Genomic DNA, 27720 nt, shown 5'->3' on the forward strand with positions numbered 1-27720 from the left:
TCCATCTAATTTCTATTCTCATATAGTAGCAAACATGCATATAAATGCCTAGCAATATTTTACATCCCAAAACTTTATTCATTTATTATTTTGGCTTTCTAGCATTTCTATTGATTTATTTTCTTTTTTTTTTTTCATGTCAGCATTACATGCCAGGTGATGATTTTGCTGGTTTAGATAATTTCATAGAATTGAGGATTACAGATATTATTTATCTGGTTATTCTTGTATATTCATTTTTTTCCAAGCACGTTTTCCATACACAAAGTAAAACGACCCATTATTTGGGGTGCCAATAAACTAAAATTTACATTTTAAGTTGGCTCAAAATCATTTTTATTGTAAGTCCAATTCAGCAAGAGTTCTGAAATGTTTCATCTGAAGTTGATGAGATAATGGCTTCAGAAAACAAGAGCTGAGATAGTGGTTACGGCCCTCATTTCCTTGTGTTATTTTATCTGTCTCGCTCTTTGTGAATTGATTTTAGGGGATGTTACACCCCTGCCCCACTTCACTCCCTCCACCTATGCTGATATAAAATCAGATTTTGATGGGGTTTTTTTGTGCTTGTAGGACCCGCCAAATCCAATATGTCTGCGGATTCGGGTGAGTGCCTGTGGCAGTGATAACGTTAACACTTACCGTCATGGAAGATTGCGCCAACCTGGAAAGAGAGTTCAGAATCGTGTTCAGCCTCACAGGGGTACACAGCCTTTGCTTTCATGAGGGTGACACTGAAAAATGGAGGCAATCAGTTAGTGGGCCTCTCGCTATTCGGGAGGGTGGGGGATTAGGACACGACTTTCCATATAGCTGTAAAGTGGACTCAGTCGAAGTTATCAATGAAAGCAGTCTGCGTGATTAACGTCTGTCCGTAAAAATCCTAGAGCAGAGTGTTGAAGTAAGAGAAAGAAGATAGCCATCAAAGAGTAGATATGATTCAAAAAAGAGAGAAATTTTCAAGTAAGCTTTGGCAGCATTCAGTCATATCCTGCCATTTATTACTCAAAGTTCCTCTGGAGTGGATTTGGACTACGTTTACAAAGCACAAAACCGTTTGAACACTTTTTGACCAATGAATTTCAATGGATTTTTCCATGACTTACCCAAACATTCATACTCACTGCATACATATTTTAATAATCTTGTATTGTATTAACAAAGCGCAATTTCAAGTCAATCACATAATTTCAAATGACTTTAAGATTTGATCAATTTTCATGATTTTGATGAAGTTTTAAAGATTAGTATTAATTTCCAAGACTATAAGTTAGTGTACCATCAGAATGATTTTAAAACTGATATGTTAAGGTAAATAATAATAATAATAATAATAATTAATGGAATTTACTAGGGATGCACCGAATGTTCGGCAAACCAGAATTATTCGGCCGAAAATAGCAAAAAAATCTCTTTCGGTGTTTGGCCAAATAAGCGAAAAGGCCAAATAAATTGTACTGAACAATGACGTGACGCGATCAAATAGAGGTGCGCACTAAAGCAGCAAACATGTCAACAGTGTGGAAGCATTTAAAAGTGTCCGTGAAAGACGCAAAAATCATTACAAGCACCGAGAGCGAGACTGCTTAGCACTGTATCGCATGTCTCCGATGAGAAGAGGAAGGGTGGTTGTTGCTGGTTACTGTAATTGCGAAATGGCCTTAAACAATTAGTAAATAAACTGCAGAAAGTTATGCTTTCTAATACACACACGGATTGCATGTATTCAAACAACACTGCACGAGCTCAGTAAAGTAAGAAAAGTAAGACAATAATAATGATAATAATAATTACAACAGCTCTATTAATACATGTATTATAACACTCACACATAGTGTTCAAATTGGAATCTGTAATATTTTCTAATGTTTTAAAAGAAGTCTCTTCTGCTCAGCAAGGCTGCATTTATTTGTACAGTAAAAATACATAACTGATTCAAGAAGGGGGTCTCAAAATGGCCCAAAAATATTATTTTACTAACTTATTAATTTTAAGTTAAATTGTGCTTTGTTGGTATAATGTCTGCTAGAATTAGGGCTGGGCAAAAAAAATCATTTTTCCGATTAATCGTTTAAAAAAAAAAATGATGTCGATTCGATATAGATTCTCAAAAGCCGCGAATCGATCTTTTCCAGTATTTATTTCAGCACACATTTAAAACAAGATCTGATTAACGTGTCTGAATCGATACCCAGCCCTAGCTAGAATGTTAAAAAATGTTCAGTGTTAAGTAAATATTTGTAAACTGTTGTATTGTAATTTATTTTTTCTTTGAAAAGCTAGACAAAACAGTAAAAAGCACATTTTGGCTATTTAATTTATGCAATGGTGAAAAAATTGGCAAAATATATGAGGAAAAAATGCAAAGAACCTTCAGCCAAGAATTTTCATTTCGGTGCATCCCTAGAATTTACATTTAGTTGCCTTAAAGATTTTAATGTGTGACCTCAAAAATGTATTAACGTTAGATGAGAATAATTTTAAAACTGATATTTCAAGATAAATAATAATAATAATAATAATAATCAGAATTTGCATATAGTTGTCAAAGATTTTAATTTGTGACTTCAAAATGTATTTAAAAAGTCATTGTAATTAATGAAACCTTTAAAATTAACTGGAAATCAAAGGAATCAATAAAATCCTTTAAATTCACATTATTTTTATTACCTTTCAAACATTTTATTAATTCCCATGACCTTTAAATCAATTATTTTAAATGAATAATTCCATGATTATAATTATAATTCAGAATGACAAAAATCTTTAATAGTCCATTCCAATGACTTCTCAAAGATTTTATGAATTTGCATGATTTTAACAGAACCAGTGTCTGGTTACTGAGAATACAGCAACAATGTACTCTAGACTCTCTTCACTAATGCTTAACACCATTCAATACCTGCAAGTCTGCTGAATGTTTTATATATTGTCTCATAACAACGTGTCCTAAAGTTAATACACGACCCAGGCAGACACCCAGCAAGTTACTGCAGGAGTTCTAACGAAAATGTGCTCTTTACAACTGCAACATAAGAAAGACGTCATTCCTGAAAGTCAGTAATTTTTTGCCAACGGCTTTTTAACAGATTGAAAGCCTTTAAATTGAATGAGTCTGATCACCTGCAACTGGGCATCACTCATTTTATAGGATGGAAAGTTAATGCATCTTTGTGTCTGGATCAGTACTATAGATCATTGCAATGGCCCCTGCCTGGAAAGTGTGAGACTGAGAGGAAATGTGTGTGTGTGTGTGTGTGTGTGTGTGTGTGTGTGTACAGGTGTAGAGTCAGAAATAGAGCTGAGAAAGTAGAGATGACAGAGAGAGAGTGAGAGCAGAGTTGTGTCGGCGTGTAGGAGTGAAGGAAAAGTTGGTGAGTGTGCGAGTCGGAGGCTAAACAATGACAGATGAAGACTTTGCGAGTGAGTGAATGCATGTGTGATTGAGTTAATAGCCTGAGGCTGAGAGCTTAAGTGAGACTTGGAGTGCAAGTGAAAGAATCAATGAGACAGTGAGAGAGTGTGTGCGGGAAAGGTTGAGCCAAAACCGGCCAAACTTACTTAAATTAGCAGATTGGAACAAATTAATTACATGCTATGGAAAGGAGGAGTGGATGAGCGTATAATACATGTTCCTCAGGGACAAGTGTGTTTACATCTTACCATTCCTCAGGTTTATTCTTCTCAGTTCCTACTGATCCAGGTTTCACCGGTGAAACTGAGGCAGGGGAGGCAGAATTCATCCATGAAGCTGTGGCAGTACATATCCTGCAGAACAAAAAATGCCACAAAGAATTTATACTGTACCATCCTCATAGAGTAAAAGACGGCAATTTTAGAAATACTGTCAGTGAGTGGAAAAAAATGCAGCTCATGAAGGATTGTTGTGATACATTTAGTTAAATTCCACAAACTGCATAATTTTATGCTTATATGCTACTTTTTGAAGAAGTAAATCATCCATTTGTGAACATCAAACACATAAATACACAACAGAGACAACAAAGAAGAGTTAAAAAACAGACACACTCTGCAGCATTCCTCACACACAAACGCCTTCATCATTATTCCTCTTAGAGCGGCTGTGCTGCTCAGACAGTCTCACAATCTCAGATAGGGAGAGAGAACTGAAGGTTATGAGGAAAACTGCCCAACGTCCCTAGGAATCTGAAGGATTTAGAAAATGCAAATAATGCAAATGAGCACTTTAGATCAGAAATAGCCGACAGCAGGACCGGGAAATGCAGGAGACGAACTGCTGAAGTCAACATTAAATGATAATACTGCCACTCATAAAAATTAATCATGCCATAAAAGAGTATTTGCATCCATTTGAGTTTATTAAAATAATATTTTCAAAACATATTTATTCAAATTTCTTCGAATCAGTTATTATCAGTAATTTAATCATTTAAAAAGTATGAAATGAAGCAACAGACAAGATTTAGCTAATTCAAATTTATTGATGATAAATATATAAACCTGCTTATTGTATATTTAAAACATGATTGCTTTAGGAGTGCTATTAAATCTCATTCTTAAAACTGTGTAATCCAAATAGATGGATATTTTATATTTTATATATGCAATTAAAATACATAAATCTTGAATTCTTAAATCCATAAGTCTGGGGTCTGTAAGATTTTTTCAAATGTTTCTGTAAGTCTCTTATACACACAGAGGCTGCATTTATTTGATAAAAATACAGTAAAAACACTGATATTGTGAAATATTATTAAAATTTAAAAAATCTATTTTCTATTTGATTTGATTTTAAAGTTGTGTTTATTCCTTCGATGGCAAACCTGATTTTTAAAATTATAATTATATCTTTTTTTATATAATTATAATATTATTTTAAAATTGATATTTAATTTTAAACAGTTTGAAAACAGTTAAATAAATATGCTAAATATTTCTGCTGCTATGCTGCTAAATATTTCTACGTAAACACATTTTTCATGATTCTTTGATAAAAAGAAAGCTCAAAAGAACAACATTTATTTATATAAAAAATTCTGCAACATTATAAACATCTTTACTGTAACATTTGATCAATTTAATGCATCCTTGCTTTAAAAAAAAGGTAACACTTTAGTATAGGGACCAATTCTCACTAGTTAAACTCACTAGTTGCTTATTAGACTTATTATTAACAGTTTATTAGTACTTATAAAGCACATATTCTGCATGACCATATTCTACATCCCTAATCCTTCCCAATACCTACACTTAACAACTACCTTAACTATTAATAGGCAGCAAATTAAGAGTTTATTGAGGCAAAAGTCAAAGTTAATGGTGTGGCGAGAATTGGACCTTAAAATAAAGTATGATCAAAAAAACTTCAGATTTTCACTTCAATTGTCTTGTTTATTTTATTATACATTATGCCATAAATGCTCAATAGAGCTTAACTTACTGTAAGCGCAAAACTACAGATAACAGTTCAAACAAAGCCATACTCTTAATTAGATTCCGGTAACACTGGTTTGGAAACTCAAGAGAATGAAGACTCGAGAGAAATGTGTGTGTGCTGAAGGTGAGGGGAGTGAAGGACTTGCAGGTACAGGAATAGTGGCAGCACAGGGGCAAATGAGGAGCAGTGTAGTCCAGCAGGAGAGACAGAGGAAAAGGGTAAGAGAGAGAAAGAGATATATATGTATAGTATGTATAGAGAGAGAGAGAGATGCAGTGATTTATGACTCTGCAGTGGGTCTGTGAGTCCTCAGCTGCTGCACATCAGCATGAGACTCCAGCAGCGCTGCAGTGCAGCAAATCCACTCATTAACCTCACACCAGCCACACACACACACACCTCACACCAGCCACGTGAGTCCCATACACCACACACATGCTGCTCCATACACGTTCACGCTCACACACATTTTAAATCAAGGTTATGCTAATGGTGTTACATCAAACATCAGATCTCACCAGGGTAACGAGTCACTCCAGAAAAAAAAAAGTGTTTACACACTCTTATCTGAATCGTCAAACTCTAAAGAAAAGCTAAATGAAGTGGAAAAGATGATAAATTCAATATGGTTGCCCTGGCAACCAGCAAGAACCACAGGAAAATGGTTTCGCCCCAAAAAATGCTTTTACAATTACAACTAAGCCATACCAACAAAATCACACTCATTTTGAACTATTAAAAATAGCACTAGGCACAGAATTGCATATTACGTCTTATTTTTTTATCCTCAAATAAGCATCTTATTTGAAAGAGGCAAAAAATGATTTACTAAAAGACTAAAAAAAAAAAAAAAAACACTCAACTACTGTTTAACAGCTCAATGCAGCTCTTTTAAGTTTTGCTTGTATTGTAAGTACATGCAACATTGGATATAGTGTATATTGACATGCTGCATGAAGTAGCCTATGAGAATGCTGTTATATGCCCCAAAAATTCAAAAATGCCCCTGTATGGATTTTTGTCTTATAGGTCTATCATATGATACAGTTTAGAATATCTACACGATTGCAAATGTGATCTTGATTTTATACAATAGTTCAATAAACAAGAAGTTAATATTGTGTTACATTTACATCAAATATAATCAGTGTTGTCTGTTTTTCTCAATTTTGCACGCAAAAACATTTCCAAACAAATCCACAGCAGAACTGCTGTGCATCTGTGAACAACAATGCTGTTTTGTTAGGGTAACAAACAAAACCCTAACCCTAACCAGAACGGCCAGACACAGGAACAGTTTCTTCCCTCAGGCCATCCATCTCATGAACACTTAACAATAACTGTGGAACACACACTATTTATACACTCATACACTTATTTATCTAACACTCATACTCAGTCTACACCTCAAATTTGCACATAATATACAGTACCTGTACATACAAAACTGTCTATTGTAATATACCTGCACATACAACTGTCAATTTATATATTTTTATTCCTTATTTACTCATTCTATTTTTTTATTTTTTATTATCTGTGTTTTTTGTTCTGTCACTGTCATTCTGTTACACTGTGGAAGCTTCTGTCACGAAAACAAATTCCTTGTATGTGTAAACATACCTGGCAATAAAGCTCATTCTGATTCTGATTCTGATTGTTACTGAATGCATCCACACTTTTTAAAAGAATCGAGTGAGCCAATGATTCACTGACCCATTAATAAAGACCTAATTCACCTCTAAATGAATCAGACATTTAAACAAATTGGTTGAATGAATGACTGAATGAGCAATTTGTTTCATATTTAGAGTATCATTTCATTTTTTTTCATATAAAATCAGATTTCAATATTCAGTAAAAAACACATTAAAACCTGTTTATAATAATAATAATAATTATTATTATTTATGCAATGTTCACTCAAAATATTACTTTCTAAAGCTACTTTTTTGTAATGTCTATTTAATGCTTTTCTAATTTAACAAAAAAACAACTTTGATATTTTGGGGGGTAATTAATTAGATTAACTGCTCAGAACATCATGTAAATAATTAAATTAAAAAAAGTAACAGCCCTAATTATAATAATATAGGAATTTAGGTGCTGTATTTGGTCACCCTTTCAACGTTTTTAAAACGTTCCAACACTGATCTATGTATTGCAATTAATAATAACATTAATAATTAATATTATTATTAATATTAATAATAACAATAATAATAAAAATGTATACACAAATTATATATGCATATATATATATATATATATATATATATATATTATTGCTGTCAATTGATTAAAACAATTAATTAATCACACATTTTTGCTGCAAATAATCGTGACTGTTCTTTTTTCCCTAATATTTAAACATTGATTATAGCCATTCAACATTACAGTATAATTGAGAGCTATCAATTTTAACATTTATTAGACTTTAAAAAAATAAGAACTTCTAATTTAGGTGAACTTAAAACAATCTTCATATAAACCCATTATAATAAATGTAATTTACCTGTGCCCTTCAACAAGTAGGAAATATACAGAAATTATACAGAAGTTATCAAACACAAAATGTTAAATTAAATATAGATGAATCCTTAAAGCTACAAAAGGTATCGATTTCCTCTTTTTCTTTTGCTCTTTGATTCACAGACATCAAAGCAGCTGGGTTAATAAGTTATTTGGCTGCTATTACTTTAAGAGCTGCCGTCGCTGAACGTGACGTGGATCTGACACATATGCTCGTAGTTTCATTCGCACTTTAATATGAAATGATACAGGCTACAGAGCATGCCCCCATATTTGTGCGCACACCTGAAGAGCATGCACTACGAACACAGTATAATTGCTGACAGGACAGGAATATAGACAATATAAAAATCCGAATAATTATAATTTGGAATTTGGAAGCATGTCACAGGACACTGCTGTCACTTTTGTATGTATAAATGCAAATACAGATTGATCTAGGGATAACAATTTTTCATATTATGCCAGGTATGGATATGCTGGATTAAAGAAACAGTCTGTGCTGAAACATACCTCTCTAAAAAGGCAAGAATACAATGAATCACCTGTCAACATCTAAAACTTCATTAAGTGTGACAAAGCACAATTCAGCATTTATCTCGACTGGATTTCTACTACAGCATCACTATGGTCTGTGCTCTCCTGCTTCAAAGGCCTGGGGCTGAGAGATTTACAGATAAACAGGTGACAACCTCGTGACATATGGACAGGAGTAGCTCTGTAAGCGACAGCGCCCGCTAGAAGGGTAAACAAGGCGAACATCTCTCTGTGTCAATAGTGTTTACGGGGTAGGGCCGTGGCCACCTGTCCCTCGGACAAACAGCAGGCAGGATTTACAGGCGCACAGGGAGCCGCTTCCTCTGATGGCAGAGAGTGGGAAACGGCAGGGAGAGAAGCAGAGGGTTACATAAGACCAGCGCCGTCTGCGCACAAGACTGCAGGCCAAGAAGAGAGAGCAGCATGTGTTCAAAGAGTAAGAGTAACTCTAACATATAGGGGAAAAGGGGGAATGTGAGCACATGAATGGGTAATTAAGCAATGAAGGAGAGGCAGGATCAAATGGTGGTTGTGGTTAATGGAAATGAGTGAGAACAAAATCTATCCAAATTGGGAGTGGACTGGTGGAAACAGCGAACAGATGTGTGGACACAAAGTTTATTTCCAGGTGACTCTGCAGAATGTGGTGGGCCCCTATTAGGATTCAACTCAAGAGCCCGAGACAAACACACAGCATCTGAAGGGCTGAGAAAGAGCTGAGAAACCAGAGGCAAAACCTCTGGCAAATAACACTGGCACAGGATAAGACTCAGCCCAAGAACTAACTCAAGTTGACAAGCACAGGCTTGAGCTTAGAAACAGAACAAAATACCAACACACACACACACAAGAAAGAAAGAAAAAAATCTCTGGAAGTGAATAAGGTAGAGCTGAAGGGATGGCCAGGTATGGCTTCAATATAGATAGGGCTTTGTGCTAGTTTTCTGCAATCAAATTCAAATTATTTTAAACTGATAAAATTGTAAAATAGATTAAAACATGATACACCTGCCTGTCGCTGCTTTTTTCTGACCAGTGTTATTTTAGGGTTATTTATATACTATTATATTTTTTATTAATATTTTAGCTTTTATTTTTATACTTTTAACTTTCATTTTATTTTTTTTATTACTATTTAGGTTTTCTTATTTTAAATTTCAGTTTTAGTTTTTTATTTAGTTCCAGTTCATTTCAATGGTTATTTCAGTTAGTTGCCAAGGCAACATTTCAAATTTTCAGACAATAATTTACAATTTTTTCATTTAATATTTGGCAACACTTTGGTTTAGGGACCAATTCTCACTATTAACTAGTTGCTTATTATCATGCATATTACTAGTATATTGGCTATTTAATAGTACTTACAAAGCACATATTAATGCTGTATTCTGCATGGCCATATTTTAGATCCCTTAATCCTAGCCCAACTTAAAGGCACAATATGTAAGATTTTTTTATTAAAATATCCAAAAAAACACTAGAACAGTGTTATATATTTTGCTGACTTGTGTACTTACATTATCCCAAATGTTTTGAAGAATGTTTAAATCCAGAGAAATAAGCAATTTTAACTAGTGACACGGACCGTGTCTATAGTGTCATTGTGTCGCCTGTCAATGATGTCATAACCCCTCGATTTCCGTTGTTTTGTTTTGTAGAAAACATGGAAACACCAAAGACGCTTTAATATGGATTCCACACTCAGTCACGGCGTCATCAAACTACGCATTCGCCTCTTTGTTTATTTTGAATATGCGCCCTCTAGCGGCGAAAATTACATATTGTGCCTTTAACAACTTACTAACTATTAATAAGCAGCAAATTCGTAGTTAATAGTGAGAATTGGTCCCCAAAACTAAAGTGTGACCTAATATATATATTTTATTTTAACTTTATTTCAATTCTTTTTTTTTTTAAGTTAAAACAGTTTTAGTTTTAGTTAACGATACTATCCCTATTTCTTACTTGTTCAGCTTGCAGGAGACTGTTAAAGGGGTCATATGATGCTATTTTAAAGATCATTATTTTGTGTATTTGGTGTAACAGAATATGTTGACATGCTTTAATGTTCAAAAAACACATTATTTTTCAAATACTGTACATTATTGTAGGTCCTCTATGCCCCGCCTCTCTCAAACGCTTCGTTTTCTACAAAGCCCCCTCCTTTGACAAGCGCAGTCCGCTCTGATTGGCCAGCTGACCCAGTGCACTGTGATTGGCCGAACACCGCAAGCACGAGTCGGAAATGTAACGCCCCTTACCATAATCGCGAGCTTCATCTTTCAAAATAAATGTAAAGACAAAGCCCGAAAGGGGAACAGAGTCGAGTGACAGACACAGTGATGAAGCTGGTATGTGCTCTCTCGCGCTCTCTCTCTCTCTCTGAACATTTGGGTGGCATTATGCAAATATTTCCATATAGTGTGGTAGATATGTGGGGGCGTGTTAGAATGAGCCGTTTTAGGGGGGCGTGGCAGAGTCTTAACTTTGTTAAAGAATATCTCTTTGGTTTTGAGACTTTAGTCTTTGCAACTTCAGGGATCTTATCTATGCACAATCAGCTTGTAACACTCCAAAGAGAAAGGAAAACTTGAAATCGCATCATATGACCCCTTTAAACAGTTTAGCATTAACACATATTGAGATTTCATTGGCATGTTATATGTAAGGTTTAATTTATTCGAAAATGTACAACTTTAAAAGTAAAATCTGCTTTTTTTTAGTACACTGCAAAAACAGCAAATAAACTGCATCTGAAATTAATTTTATTTCTAACATTATTAGAGGTAAAGAGTGGCTATTTTGGAGAGTGCTATATAAAGATTTTTTTCTTTTTTTGTGGTTTGCTATGAAATGAAATGTTAAAATTAACTCATGAGTCTTAAATCACATGACCTTTTTTTTAGTGGTAAAAGTGGTAAAAACTCCCCCAGTGCTGGGGAGTAACTAGTTACATGTAATGGAGTTACCTAATTTAATTACAAAATAAATGTAACTTTAATCTGTTACATGTACTGAGAAAAATGTGTAATTAAATTACAGTTACTTATGAAAATGTTAACGATTACAATAAGGGGTTACATCGCATTCACACACACACACACACACACACACACACACTTAATAGATTTATTTCCCAAATTGCATTGACTTTTAAAATATGAGACACTAACGTTTCAGGAGTTTAGGACACAAAATAGCACACATGCTTATTCGATAACGGATTTATTTCCTATTTGGATTTATGTATATGCTTTATTTTTTTTTTTTCCCAAGGCATTATTAGATGCCAGTGTCTCCTGTCATACAAATATTTAATTTCAAAAACAGTGTCATAGCTATTAAACTATATATTGTTGATTTTAAATCAGTATTTAAATTCAGAACGATGTAAATGTAAAAAGAGGTGCTAAAGTCTGATTTTGTGGTGGTTGTGCTTTAAAATTTAATTTTTATAATCTTAATTCACTTGATGAATAATTTTGAAAGTCTGACAGTAATCAGTGTTGAATACTACTGTAAGGTGAACTTGTTTAAATGTTGGAAAATAATGAGAAATTTAGATAAGTAATCAAAAGGTAAACAAATGTAATCAGTTACATTACATTAATAAAGTAATTGAAATAGTTACACTACTTATTACATTTAAAATAGGGTAACTTGTTATCTGTAACCTATTACATTTCCAAAGTAACCTTCCCAACCCTGTACAACACATGAGCATGTCATGACATATGTCTTGGAGAGAGGTGAGTCTTTGCTACATACCCGGTGTTCTCTGGCAGGGATGTGCTAATGGTGGCGTGATGATTCTTAGATTTCATGGGGGGCGTTCCAGAGGCGTTCGAAGACTGGGAGGAGACCGACTCATTACTGCTCACTGATGTCTCATCATTAACCAGGGCTGGACTCTCAGAGGATGGAGAGACTGTCAGAGCAAGGGAGCAAGCAGCAAAAGACAGAAAGAATGGTAAGGAAAACAAATAATGTACAAAAGACAAAAATGTAGAAAAGACAACATGACAATGAAAAAATACATATATTGAGAGAGAGAGAGAGAGAGAGTTCAGAACCATTCTTGACATCAATTAAGACTATTAATGAATATGTTACGTGAACACTCCATAGTTATGAGCTTGGTAAGTAGAAATGAGAAATGAGCTTGGCATGTCAGTGTGTGCATGTGTTCTTGTGTTCGGTTGTATGTATGTGGTCTGGTAAAACTAAAAACTCCATGTTTAAAAAAACTGAAGATTCAAATTAGATGGTAGTTTAATCAAAATATTTAGAAAATTATATGAACATTTTCTAAGAAATGTATTATGATCCAACTAGTAAAATATGTTTAAAGTTTTTTTTTTTTCCCTCATATTGGTCCTCATATTAGTTTTTCCATTCAAGTGTTTTAAACAAGCTTTTCAAGGGAAAAACAATCTTGAGTGTAAGGATTCATATTGCACCTTCTTTAAAAACAAATCTTGAGGTGATATTTTGATCCTTTTCTCATCCTTTCTCATTCTTCATGCCTTTGTAGAAATAAATTGACATGTTTTATTTCTGAAACTGACAGATCGTTATTGGTTTTAACACTCCTGTGTAGCCAACCAATGTGACTGCTGCCATTTACATTTGAAACCAAAAACTACTTGCATAAGTCACTGTTCTATCCTGTTCTGTCCTATATCCTAATATTTTACCAATAGAAATTGTATAAAGTATAGCATTTCGCTGGTCATGCAATATTATAAGGGTGGCCACACTTTTCACCCTAAGTTTTACATATCCCACACAAATCTAAAACCTGAAAATGCTGATGGTTTTGCTTTTTCATGAATCCATTATAAATGCACAAATTCACAGTTTTCCACTGTAGTGTGTTTATGTTGGCAGTGGCCACATCCCCTTTCTATAGTAACATCCCACAGCAGAGAGATCTCTACTAAACAAATAACCAGTGTTTACTATCTTGTGTGGAAAAGTGTGGTTAGTCTGACCCTGAAAACTGCAGCGTTTTCGAAACCCAACACTTCTTGGAAAGCTTTGCGATGTGCTAATTCACTTTGTGAAAAAGCCAATAATAGTTTGAGTACACCTGCACAGCTGTAGTGTAGAAGAACAAGTGAAGACATAAAAACCTCATAACTGCTTAACTGAAAAGTGAAACTGGAGATACGGTCTGCTTTGTTCTGTACTAAAAGTAAAAATCCACTGTTCAAAACCAAAGGATAATCCTGCATTGATCCCAGTCTGAAATCATTCCTGTTGGGTGGCGTGTCAAACCCAAATAGAGAATTTAACACTGTGAGACACATTTCTAAGCAGTCCAGGGCCACCAAGGCATCAGTTATCCACCTAAATATGGACTGGCAAACTACATCCTGTAGCCCAGAGTGACAATGGGTAATCAGCATGTTTCAGCAGAGCATCACATCTGATTGCACAGTGTGCAGTAGTCTTACATAGTCATGAACCCTCACTGAGAGAAACGGTCAAACTCCATGTGCACATAAACTGCATAAGCACTGGAAAACATGGTGATTTTACCACCAGGATTATGCAACTGAACATTTCTATCTATGAATTGTTGCATCTCTTTAATATTAAAGAATAAGTAATAGCTTAATAATTTAGATATTATATATTGTGTCTCCAGGCTCTGCAGACTTTTTTTCCAGTATTTTCTGTGATTTTGCTATGTATGAGCATCTGTGTGGGTCTGCTTATCTTTATTTTTCCCTATATTATGCAAATACAGGCTCTATATTATGTATTTGATAGCAAACACGTTACATCTATAATTCCTTGTGGTGTTTCCCTGACCTTACAGCGCTTAAAGCTGATTAGTCGCTCGTACCTGTTTGAATATCCAGCACCTGCGGGTTGTATACAGCCAGCGGGCGATTCTGCCGGCTGAGCCTCTTGGACTGTCTGGTTGGCGCAGAGAGGGGTGTAGCAGCTAAAGATGGAGAGCTGCTTGGAGCATCCCCGAATATCTAAAAGAACAAAAAGTTAGTGGGATTTGCTGGCTAGACTGTGTTGTGTGTGTAAAAATCTAAGTAAACAGTCTGTTTAGAGCCGATGCCTGCGGAGAAATGATGATTATGCATGCTAGTGCGAATGTGTGGTGGTAAAAACAAATAAAGATTCTGAATGCTCTCGAGACCGGTATCTTAAAGGAACAGTCAATCCACGCTCATGTATTTCAAAACCTGTATGACCTTCTATCTGACATGAAACACAAAATAAGATATCTATAGTAATGTTCAAGCACTTTTCTATATAGTGCATGGTGATTATAACCGTTAAGCAATAATTATAATACTAGATTTCCAGGGAATAAAGATTTAATTTCAGACTGTTCCTCACTTAAAAGTAGTAATGCACCAAACTGATTCAACATTTAAAAATAAAATAAAAGAATTAATTACAATTTTCCATTTAGCCAAAAACCAAAACCGAAAATAAAGTTTATTAATTTTGGACAGTTGGGTAATTGAACTGTTTATGCTGTTCAGGGTGTAGAGTTCTCAGGTGATAAATTAAACCAGCTGTAGTAAAATTATTTGGCCACAAGCCTTTTGATTTTTCAGATAAACAAACTTTACATATTGGTTCTCCAGCATTATTCTTGGTCACAGTGAAGTCGGTCACTTTTACCTGACGAAAAATATACTGACACAGTCAAAATTCATCATTGGAGAAGTGCTAATTAAAAGTCATTGTTTTGATCAATTTCAGCCCTGTGTGTGTACACAACCACCCCTATAATGATAAAAATACACCCAGTGTTTTTTTTAAAAACCCAGATAAATATATATCAAGGGATATCCCTTTTTCAAATCAAGCCGTTCTCAGATTCTTGGCTGTGTGACTTCACACGGACCCAGGCCCCTCCCACGACTGTTGATTGACACGGCCGTCTTACCTTAGACCTGCCCTGAGTGAGGCTCCTAAGTGATTGAGGTGTTTTGTTGTTGGATGTAATAATGAACATAGCAGTCGTCATTTACTCCCGACATCTGAGCTGCTGAAGATGCAGTGGAGTATGTTTGTTTTTGAAGGGAATGCGGCCCCCAATCTACCTAAATGTGTTTATGTTCGCGCAAAGCATTCGTGATCCAGCCTCACCTACAGAAGAAGTGAGTATAAGTTTTTTTTAATGAATTTTGCAAATTGCCTTTCCTAATAATGTGCTAGTTGGCAAGTTTCACGATGAATGCGGCTAAAGTTTACAGTCTCTCAGAGAACTGCGTGTCTCCCCACGGAGGGAGAGGGACGGGGATAGCAGAGCTCATTAGCATTTAAAGGGAAATGCACTGAAACGGCTTGCTGTGAAAAGAGCTGTTTTTGACAGGGTAAAAGGGTGTTGTTTTACACTACCACTGAGAAATTTTAAACTAAGTATGTTTTAAACTTTTCATTAAGACCTTAACAAATCATATCAACTTGTGGAAAATGGGCATCCGATGACCCCTTTAAAGCCTGAAGGCCATGATGCAATAAGTCAGAGATCGGGCAATGTAAGGCCAGTGTCTGTTGGCCTACTTTTTGCAGTGTTTTCTGCACCACTGGCACTAATTGGACCACTCAAGCAGCAGCTTTTTAGCCGATTGAGCATGTTGAATCACCGAAGGGGCCGGCGTTGAGCAAATCATTATTATTTGCTGTTAAGAATCGCGAACCAAAAACGAATGAAAAAAAACGTGTAGAAAGCAAGCAAACAATAAAGGTGCTGCTTTGTTTATGATTTGTGTATCTGCAGTCCTAGCTCTTCCAGTTTCCCTTTTTTGAATGACAAATACAGACTACTGTCACCTGCTGATATGGAGAGTTATTTCCTCTCATGCAAGCTCAGAACATATGCTAGTTGGCTGTAGTCTTTGCGGTGTGTTCATGCACAACTTTTTTGGCCTAGGTGCTCCAAGGCAATAGCAGACGGCTTTCAGTGCTGTTAGTTCTTTGATGTCATTTTGTTGTCTGGGACTTAATAACCTCTGATCCCCATTTACTTGCATTGTATGAAAGAGAGCAGTGTGGAAGTTCTTCAAAACTTCTCCTTTAGTGTTCCATGGAAAAAGGAGAGTAAAACAGTTCTGATGAGTGAATGCTAATAAAATCTACATTTTTTGGGGTGAATTATCCCTAAATAAGAGGTGTCTGCAAACTCATTAACAGCATGCTGATAAAACAGAGCTCTCATGAGAGTTAAGCCTAAATAAGAGACCCCCAGGCATGTTGCCCAGTTCATTGAGAGACACTCAAACTGACGTGCATCTGAACGAGTGGCAGCCATTCAGTGACAACACAGGAAACCTGTTTTCATAATAGCTTCGGCTTCATTATAGTCACACAGTATTTATATTTGAACCCCAGACGGCCGGTGTGAGTGACGGAGGTTAACAGAAGTGTGGAAGTCTCGACAGGGATGAACAAAGGAATGAGAGAGCTGGTAGAAGGGATAGAAATCTGATACTGCTGTGAAATTCTGCAGACGACAGCAAAGCCTGCTCTCTCTTTATCTCTTTTTCCATCTCAGTCTTTGCCCATTCCTCTCTCTCACTCTCTCAGACTTTCTCCATCCAGCCCTGCCTCTCTCTTGTTACCCTCTCACCCCTCTCTCTCTCTTTGCCCTCGGTCTACACACTTTCCCCCCCTCGTTTCTTCTTTGTCTCGCAACTTTTCCAACTTCTCTCTCTCTCTCTATCTATCTCTACAGATGGACCTGAATGCAAAACCATGTCTGTTGAGTGCATCTGGGGGTATCAGCAGTCTGGAGAGGAGAGAATCAGTCTGCTGCTCTGCAGAGTCATTCCTTCTCCTGAATCTCAACGCGTCGCTCACTTATTTCAACTTACATCAACACAACATCAAGGTCAAACGCAACATCATTTTGTCTAGGAATGCTGTATAATAATCAATCTGCTCATCTGCGTAATTTTGGATGCTGCTTCAGATGTGCTTTTCATCGACAAAATATATTGAGAAATATTTGCATAATTACATATACTAAGTACACATACTGCAGTGATTACATATACTAAGTACACATACTGTAGTGAGCACTTATGCTGTAATGTGTAATAAAACAACCATAATTCTGACATTTTGCTTATTTGCCTTGTAATACGTACTGCATCAAATCGCACAGTTGTTCATTTTGAAATCTCAGTTTTTTATTTAATAATAATAATAATAACAATTATGATTATTTTATATAAGTTTCTATTTCGTAAACACCTTTCCTATAGCCCAAGGTCATTTTGCAAAAGAGAATATCAAATAGTAAAAAAATCAAATCAATTAATGGATCCCAGTGTTTATTTTTAATTACTGAACTGAAATATGATCTTTGGGCACAACATTGCGCATAGTATGAAAACAATTCATCAGCCTGTTTCAAATGTAGGCTAAATAATTTAGAGATTATGAAATAATCTCACTTTTTCTCCCTTTGTCCCCCAGAATGAACCCCATTTTAGGATTAACCAGATTACTGTCATCTAAAGCTGCTTAAATCAGCATTTTAACCTGTATTTTAGCCAAATGAGTATGGCGGTCCAATTGTATTTGAGCCATCAGAAAGAACAGCTAACTGAGTAGTGGCCAGTCAAAACAGACATGGCTCCCCCTCCTGGCTGTAGAGAGAAGTACACCAACTTCAGCATGGCAAGACCTTGTAGAAAAGTTCAAAATCAAATAAACAGATTTCACTCACTATCTGCTCTCTATATTGTGATACTCCTGAGGTGCTAGTGGTGTCTTTAAACCTCGTGAGCTGCCAACCTAGACAGCATTTTTTGGCAGCTCACTAGGTTTTGAGATGTGGCCACTCATCTCCAGTGAGAAGTCTCACCTTTTCATGCTGTTCTATGAGAATCTCCACCACAATGTTCTGGAACTTAAGGTCCATAATGGCTGCCACGGTTTCTTCCTGTGGTCTCATGAGTGTGGGGCCAAACACTACGCCCAGGTTCGCCACTGTCATCAGGTTCTGTTTGCTGTTGTCAGCAACACTACACACAGAAAAAAAGAAGTTATGATTAAATTACTTGAAAGATTGAACAAAACAAAAGATTGACATTACTGCACTTTATGTATTTTGATGAAAGGCAGCAAGAACGTTTTATTGCATTGTATTTGCATTTGATTGTGAAACTAGATGCAGTTAACCTTCCACTACAAAGTTTCTTCAGAGATAAAGTCCTCAGTCTCACTGTAATATATCTCTGCTGAATTTACTCTGGTTGTTAATTATAGAAAAAATTAAAGAAAAAAAAGAGGTGGGGAAAACCATTACATAAATGACTTTAATTAAGAAGAAGAGGGTTGGCAGCATGTCAAAAACTTGAAAATAAGATATTTTGAAGTTTTAATTTAGTAATTAAAAGATCACAAGGATGAGAATTAAAACCTGCATGCTGAATGACTCAACCGTTTGGCTATCAGCCTCACAGATGGAGAATTTTTAGTCAGACTTCATTACTTATCATACTGTCTATGCAGGTAAATTTGTAAAATATCTAAAATAGTAACTTTACCGTCCTCTGGACAAAAAAATAAAAATAAAAATCATTCGTTCCTAGGTCATGACGAAAACAGTCTAGGTGTTTTTTATGCTTTGCTCATTTGGATCATTTGACATGGAACCTGTTTTTCTCCCTTTATTTTGGTTCATGTAGGCATATACTGTATGAATTACATTCAGCTCAAACAACAACACATTTTGAGTATAATAGAGTTTAAAAGTTTTAAGTCAGTATTTAAAAAAAATAAATGAATACTTTTATTCAGCAAGGACACAAGACATTGATTAAAAGAGACATTTATAATGTAACATAAGATTAACAAATGCTGTTCTTTTGAACTTTCTGTTAATCAAAGGATATTGAAAAAAGTATATCACAGTTTCCACAAAAATATTAAGCAGCACAAATGTTTTCATCACTGATAAGAAATGTTTCTTGAGCAGCAAATCAGTGCATTATAATGATTTCTTGGTAGGATCATGTGACACTGAAGACTGGATTAATGGCTGCTGAAAAAACAGGCTTTGCCTCACAAAAATAAATTCCATTTTAAATGTATAAAAATAGAAAATGATTATATCAAATTGTATTAATATTATACTTTATTTTTGGTCAAATAATGCAGCCTTGGTGAACGCAAAAGACTTCTTTCAAAAACATTACAGAATCTTTCTGACCTCAAACTTTTGAACTGTACTACAAACTTAATAGAGCTTTGGTGACACTATAATCCATAATCAAAATGCAATTCTTCCTCTGCAAATGGTCATTAATGCATATTTTGAGAAACAATTGACACTAGTTTGAAAATTCAGAAATGGGGAAAAAAAGGCAGCATATTAACATTTTAGAGAGTTTGCTATTATGTAACTTTAATAACAGTTTTTTTGTTTGAAAACTTTTGTCCCTGTTTCAGAACAACGCAAACAAACTACAGGCCTCAAAAAGTCAGATTACCACTTTTAAAGAGTGCACTTTGAAATAAATACACCACACACAGATAACAATTAATCACCTCTCTAATTCCAATTCAGAAAACATGGCAACATTAGGCTTTTCCCTCTCCATCTCTGATGGGTCAGCAACTGCGCCAACTCCTAACGCATTTTGCGAGGACTGGAGTGGATGGAAGAGGAATTTAGTGGCAGATAACCTGAATTTAATTTTCAATTGCACATCCTTGGCTGCCAGCAAATCCCACTCTATATTTTGAGGAGACGCGTCTGCCCAGTCACTGATTGCCGGAGGTTAGGGAGATTATGCGCTTATCTTCAATTTGCTTATATTCACATTATATAAAAATGTGAGGCCTGAGGTAAAGCCTTGTAATGATAGCTAACATTATTTAGAAATCTCTAACCCGATCTAATCTCTTACAGAAAGCTGTTGCATAACTATAAGTGGGCAGTTGCTGGATGGAGAGGAGATGGGTAGGGCTTGTTTTCTCTAGAAAAAGGTTTTGATCTAGATAACAGCATGGAGGGTATGAAAGTCCATGTGGAATTTTCTCTCTTCTCTCCAGAGTGCTGTCTGTCTGTTTGCTCTGTTGCTCAGCAACAGAGGTAGCCTACAGACGTTTCTAAGGGTGCTGCCTGTAGGAAGGTGTGTGTTTGTGTACTGAGGGTAAGAATGGAATGAGGGAGAAAGTTGGAAATAATGATAGAAAATAGTGGCTGATGGCCGAGAGAAGTAAAAAGGTTGGAGAAAGAAAACAGAGAATGTACACACAAAAACAAAATGTGTATACAGATAGAAAGATAGAGAAAAACCAGTTTCCACTCACTTGGCAAGATGCTTGGTAACCAGACTGAGCACTAATCTGTTCCTCTCTGGCAGTTTATGAACCAGACAGTGAATGGCCTGAACTCTAGATTCTGGAGTAGCGCTCTCTGTGTAGACAAAAAAAAAGAAAAAAAAAAGGCATGAAATATGCAATGGCATGAGATGGCATGAAATATGCAATATTATTATCTATTAAACCTTAATGTAGATGTTTATGCTTAAATACTTACAATTAGATTTATAGACAAATATAAATTGCTAAATTGTAAATTTAAAAGACATTTATTTTAAGTCCATTTATAATAATAATAATTTATATATATATATATATATATATATAAATATATGTAAGGGATAATCAACGTTTTTTTTTATGCATACCTGCCAGCAAATCAGAATCCAGTATTAAGACAGGCCATGGAATAAGTAAGGGATAATCAATGGTTTGCCGTGCATTAAAGGATTTTATGCACGAAAAAGAGAGTTATTTTCGTCAGTTACGGCTTGTTAGCTCTAGCATTCTGCCCGCTTCAAACCAGACACAGAGATGAAATAGTGCGGTAAGATCACATTTATTTGAATGAATTATAGCAATTATTTCAATTAATTATCGATCGAGAGAGAGATGACAGTTGTGTGTGCGTTAACTGCGTCTGCGCGTCTCTCTACAAACAATGAATTACTTCAAAAACAGCGATTTTATCACCTCGCTGTTGAGGAATATAATGTAGCAATCTAGTATCTAGGCTATTTTATTAATAAAAATCGCGGGGAAGCGTTGACAACAAGTTTATGTGTGTGCGCAGCGCAATGTGCGATCTCAAACTCTCTCTCCCTCTCTGTGTGTGTGTTGTGTGCATCAATTAAAGCAGCACATTAATATGGAACGGTGATTAAACTGACTTGGAACTACCTGTGCATTAAACGGTTTTACTGCATACCTGCCAGTCAATCAGAATTCAGTATTCAGACAGACCATGGAATAAATATATGTAATTCCCATACTTCCATTCCTTTTCCCATAGTTCCGTTTTTACTATTAAAATGGTACTTTTTAAAATAAATATTATTAAATGAATGAATGAATGAATTAAATATTAATAATGAAGTATAAATAATAATTTTATTTAATACTTCATATTAAACTTAGTTGCCAAGGCAACATTTGTAATTTTCATTTTTTAAGTTTTTGATCTAATATGTATAATTGATTTATTTTCAGCTTTATTTCAGTTAAGACAATTTTTAATAGATTTAGTTGACAATAACATCACAGGGTGTAATAGTATAGGCTGGTGAGGTGTAGTGGTTAAAGTCCAGGGCTGGTCAACCCCAGGCTGCTCCAGGAGAACTTGAATATAATACATTTCTGTACGCATGGCCCTCATAAAAGCAAAATAACTAATTAGTAAATCTTCTGCCTTTGTACATGTAGCATTAATAGGCTTGCCATTATTGACTTATAGCACCTCCCAGACCTACGACAACCTCCTCTAACACATCTCTGCTGATGTCATTTTTATCATTTGAAAGTCCTTCACTGAAATTTAATTCAGTGATACATTCAGCAAGCATTAAACCCCACCTTAGACTTTCACAAATCATACGCATTTCTCTCACTGACATGCACATATTCAAAGTTTATGGCATTTATCAAGTAATTGATTGGGTATGGCTTGATTATCGTCTAAGCAAGGACAAAGACCTTACTTGCAGGGACGATGAACTCCTTATACAGCTCGTATGTCATTAGTGGCTCTGGAAGACTCCTTGAGAGAGCGAGAGGGAGAGATTTATCGGCTTTATTGGGCATTATTATATACACAACACTATGATTAATGTGGCTGATCACTGCAAGAAATTAGATGAGCACACAAACACACACATACACTGTGATAACCAAGTTCATCTGAAGGTACTTTCGCTCAGTTTTTGGCACATGTCCCAGCACTGTTAGCCCAAAATGAGCCCAGCACACCAATATCATTCATACTTGTAGAGGAGTACAAGCTCAAAACACACATACACTCTACTGCTGCATTACAAAAGCTGTCTTGTGCTATTCTATTGTGACGCATCAATTACAGAAATTAATTAAATGCAGTATTAATTAAATGTTGAATAAAACGGCATACAATTATATTTTGCCACTGAAAAGAAAGTCCCACTGTGAATCTGACAAATCATTAAAAAACTCTGACATATTTCACATGAACTCATTTATCCTTGTTACTATTATTTGAGATTCAATTCAATTCATAAATTTAGAGGCCCATACATTTCTTTCTGAGGGTTCCTACATGAATTTAGCTTTACACCGGAGTTTCTTTTGAAACAAGCAAATGGGTTAAGGATGAAGGGGCATGATGTATTCTGTCAAATTACAATCAGTACATTTAGTGAAAGGACCATTTACACACACACACACACACACACACACACACAAACTATGCTGTTTATTAGAAACAGAATGCAGAAAGTTTAAACTCACCTCAGGTAAAGTTTTAAAGCACTGGTGATGGTTTTGACATCCCAGTCCTCACTGGCTGCTAAATCTATTCCACTGCTCTTCTCATCTACCGATCACAAAACAATAAAGAATTCAAGTTCAAATTATCTTTAAAAACTATAGCAAAAACTATAATTGTGGTATAAATAATGCCACAGTTGTATGTTGGTCACAATTTTTTTGCATTAATATTATAAATGTTTTAAGTCTTAAATTGTAATAATAAACACTGCTGTTCAAAAGTTTTGGGCCAGTCATTTTTTTTCCAAAGACATCTCTTATGCTCAATAAGGCTGCATTTAATTAATCAAAATACAGTAAAAACAGTAATATTGTGAAATATTGTTAAAATTTAAGTGAACTGTTTTCTATTTGAATAGATTAACATGTAATCTTGCTGAACCCAAACGTTTAAATGGTAGTGTATTTTGAAATGTCTGGGACAACAGAAAAATGGTACAATCAAAAAAGCACAAAACATATTTGAAAGGTGCATAAATAAATGATAAACTCATGGTAAAACTTTTCTAAGATAGTTATAATGTTGCCTTATTAGGGACCTGATTAGGACTTGATCAGTATAGATCCAAGACCAATGAGAAAGACATAAAGAAGTCCAGGGAGTGGACGATATGAAGGGAAGACATCATTTAGTTGTACCACTGCTCACGTAAATCTAGATCTGTAAATACGTTCCTGATGGACAAAGAGTCATTAACACATTGACACTTTTGAAGAATTCAACCGAAGCACTGACAATCACCTCTCTGTCTGGCTAGCTGTAACCATGGTAATGTCTGAGTGAGTTTTTATAGAACACAGCAGACAATCAGAAAAGTCTAAGGTCACATATGTACAAAATGTTAGCCATTTAAGTCAATTCAAAGTCAAAATGAAAAACAAAGGCAGTCTGAACCGTTTTGTGCCATTTTCATGCAAAGGCATGAAAATATTCCCTGTCTTAAATCTGAAGTCCAATTGTATTCAGCCACGTTGCTGAACTCAGCCTGCTCTGACCTGTTTTAAACTCCCTTTAAACAAACATGCCTATAATGACGATGGGATGCCACTATTTAACACTCCACTGAGAAACTGAAGTGTGTTTACATATTATAATAGAGTCCAATGTTGACGACATAAACAGCAGAGAAACTAACATTTAATCTTTCACTGTTCTGCTTTCTTTTAAAACACTGATGTTCATTACCCTCAGCTCAACCCTCAGACAGCTGGGAATACACATGTACACACACTACTGTTAAAAAGGTTGGAATCTGTACACATGTACGTTTTTAATGTTTTTGAAAGAAGTCTTGCAGAAGTCTGCCTTTATTTGATCAAAAATACAGTAAAAACAGCAATGCAGTGAAACACTACAATTTAAAATAACTGTTACCTATTTGAATATATTTTAAAATATAATTTATTCCTGTGATGGCAAAGCTGAATTTTCATCAGCCATTACTCCAGTCTCAGTCACAGGATCCTTCAGAAATCATTCTAATATGCTGATTTGATGCACAATAAATATTTATTCTTATTAATGTAATTCATCTTTTTTGGAAACTTTCTTTTATGAATTGGGGGTTAAAAAAAAACAGTATTTATTTTTCTATAATGTCCATTGTTAATATGGGCTGTTAAATGTGTTAAAAATGAAAACAAATATAGCAGCATTTTTTTCCCTCCTCAAGTTCCTGAGGCCAAGCTAATACTTTTTTTTTTACTTAACTTCCTCTGTCTAAAGTTACATTCTATATTCATGCTACTGGCATGAATATAGAGTGAATATAGAGTGGTTAGACCACTCTAAATAAAGGCAAAATGAAATGTGACACTTATTATATAATGGCTCTGTGTGATTATTTGGCAAAGCTGAATTTTCATCAGCCATTACTCCAGTCTCAGTCACAGGATCCTTCAGAAATCATTCTAATATGCTGATTTGATGCACAATAAATATTTATTCTTATTAATGTAATTCATCTTTTTTGGAAACTTTCTTTTATGAATTGGGGGTTAAAAAAAACAGTATTTATTTTTCTATAATGTCCATTGTTAATATGGGCTGTTAAATGTGTTAAAAATGAAAACAAATATAGCAGCATTTTTTTCCCTCCTCAAGTTCCTGAGGCCAAGCTAATACTTTTTTTTTTACTTAACTTCCTCTGTCTAAAGTTACATTCTATATTCATGCTACTGGCATGAATATAGAGTGAATATAGAGTGGTTAGACCACTCTAAATAAAGGCAAAATGAAATGTGACACTTATTATATAATGGCTCTGTGTGATTATTTTGTTTAAATGAGAAATTATTATAAGCCTGATCATGTTCCGCAAATGTTGTTAATACATGATAAATGCCAACAATCGAATGGCCTCTCATGACTTATTGCTTAATTAAAATGACATGCCAACTACCTGAGTCCTCAACCTGTGTCCCTGTGAGCACAATAGATCCTCAAGTGTTGTGAGCACATCACAGCTCCAATACAGACATCTTATTAGCACTCTGTGGTTTCATCTTAACACTCAATTTGCATTCTACTGACATCTCAATACAACATAATGTATGCTCATCCTCCTGAGTCACTTTGGTGAGAAAAAGTCTGTCAAGAAAACAAACACAGCTTTTAATTTAGCACTATGATTATATCGCCGTGGCACTGACTTATCTGGAAATGAACGTATGGAATTTTGTTTGGTTATTCCACTCTGATCTGATCTTACAATTCTTTACATAATAACTGTATAGACTTTAAAAAAAGAAGAATGAGTGCTCTGAATTTGAAAATGAAATGGATAGTTGGTTGTGCTCTGGATATTTGGCAGGTTTCAAGTTCATGAGCCAACTACAAGGACTTAGGCTGTTCTCAGATGAGGACAGTGGATCCGTAAAGAGTGTTAATGGCTATTAGACTCTAGAGTGGCTGAGTTCATGTAGCAGCAGGGGCTCAGGCAGCCTGCCGACTCGACACAGCGTTTAGCATTCAGAGCAGAGAGATACCAGCTCATGATACGACTGCAGGAGAGCGAGCGAAATCGAGAGCGAAAGAAAGAAAGAAAGTATGGGACAAGATAACAATAGAGTATGAGATGGTGATCAGTGTGTGTTGTGTTTTCGGGAGAGGCGAAATAGGATCAAGGAAAAGTGAGAGAGATGGAAAGTGTCCGGAAATCTGATTGCCTGCCTGCAGTAATGGAGTCAGGTGTCACCTAAAGGACAGGACAAAGGGACTACCAGACAGACACCAGACAAGATGAATGTCTGAATGCCAATGAGACTCAACAGGACACCGGCTCTAGATACAATTATAGGGCTTCAAAGTAAATCACCTAAATCTGAGAAACAATTAGAGCAATCAAATAAGGCTGAACTTACCAATCATTAAACTGAGAAGCTTCTGTACTTTTGAACTGACCCCGACAACTCTGTACAGACCTTGATCATTAATACCTGTGAAAATAAAAACACGTTTTGTGATAGCAGTTAGGTAACTCTATTCACATCCCAGCTGATCTGGGCAACTAAACACGAGCACACTAAGCTTCTCGTGTATTATCCTGAACAAAGCACAACAGGTTGTTGGTGTGGGCTGAGAAAAACTGCTAGATCATTCTGCCCTCTAGTGTTCAGAAGGAGTTACTACACTACGTGAACTATTGGAGGTTGAGCAGATGGACTTTTTTTTTTGACAGACAATATAAATCCTGCCTGAAACATTTTGCATTCCTTTATTTTGTATATTAAAACATGTAGAGGTACCTCTGGTTTCAATGGCATTTATTGAATTTTTCACAAAGCTTATTCCCACGTCATCCAACTGGGCATCAACTATGGAAATACACAAATATCATGTACCAGCAATAAATACAAACATACAAGTAATAACATTTTTGTGAATAGGCACTACAACTGAAGGCAAACTTGAAGTGCTGATATTAATTTGAGTTTCCTCACTTCCTCTTTCTCGTGAATGTGTCCGGTTGAGATACTGCATCTGTGTGTGAGAGATAAATATCAGAAAACACAAACCAGACCAGCATAAAACACACTACACAGAATTTATATACCAAACAAGACACCATAAATGAGCATTAAAACACTTTGAAGTATACACTACTGTTCAAAAGTTTTTGCTCATCAAAAAGATACTGTGAAATGTTATTACAATTTTAAAGTAAATGTTTTCTATTTGAATATATTTTAAAGTGTAGTTTATTCCCGTCAAGGCAAAGCTGAATTTTCAGCAGCCATTACTCCAGTATTCATTGTCACATGATCCTTCAGAAATCATTCTGATAAGCTGCTTTAGTGCTCAGTAATCATAATAATTACAATAATAATAATAGTTTAAATGTTTGAGAAATAAAAGGTTCTAAAGAATGGAATTTATTTGAAATAAAAGTCTT

The 27720-nt window shown here is 35.3% G+C and overlaps 1 protein-coding gene across 3 annotated transcripts in view; it reads right to left on the reverse strand.

Moving 5' to 3' along the window:
• The window catches only part of LOC107742542 (rho GTPase-activating protein 10-like), a 60796-nt gene that overhangs the window by 1971 nt on the left and 31105 nt on the right, over positions 1-27720 (reverse strand). For all 3 annotated transcript variants that reach the window (XM_016555555.1, XM_016555557.1, XM_016555556.1), the window contains exons 12-22: positions 27269-27308; positions 27074-27142; positions 26690-26764; positions 23288-23372; positions 22507-22565; positions 20798-20903; positions 18342-18501; positions 14343-14481; positions 12257-12416; positions 3664-3768; positions 643-734 (exon numbers count right to left, since the gene is read on the reverse strand). In XM_016555555.1, the coding sequence (XP_016411041.1) occupies positions 643-734; positions 3664-3768; positions 12257-12416; positions 14343-14481; positions 18342-18501; positions 20798-20903; positions 22507-22565; positions 23288-23372; positions 26690-26764; positions 27074-27142; positions 27269-27308 (1090 nt within the window). The remainder of the gene's footprint in view (positions 1-642; positions 735-3663; positions 3769-12256; positions 12417-14342; positions 14482-18341; positions 18502-20797; positions 20904-22506; positions 22566-23287; positions 23373-26689; positions 26765-27073; positions 27143-27268; positions 27309-27720) is intronic.

This window comes from Sinocyclocheilus rhinocerous, unplaced genomic scaffold, assembly GCF_001515625.1.
Source record: "Sinocyclocheilus rhinocerous isolate Xijiao unplaced genomic scaffold, SAMN03320098_v1.1 scaffold1158, whole genome shotgun sequence".
Lineage (NCBI taxonomy): Eukaryota > Metazoa > Chordata > Actinopteri > Cypriniformes > Cyprinidae > Sinocyclocheilus > Sinocyclocheilus rhinocerous.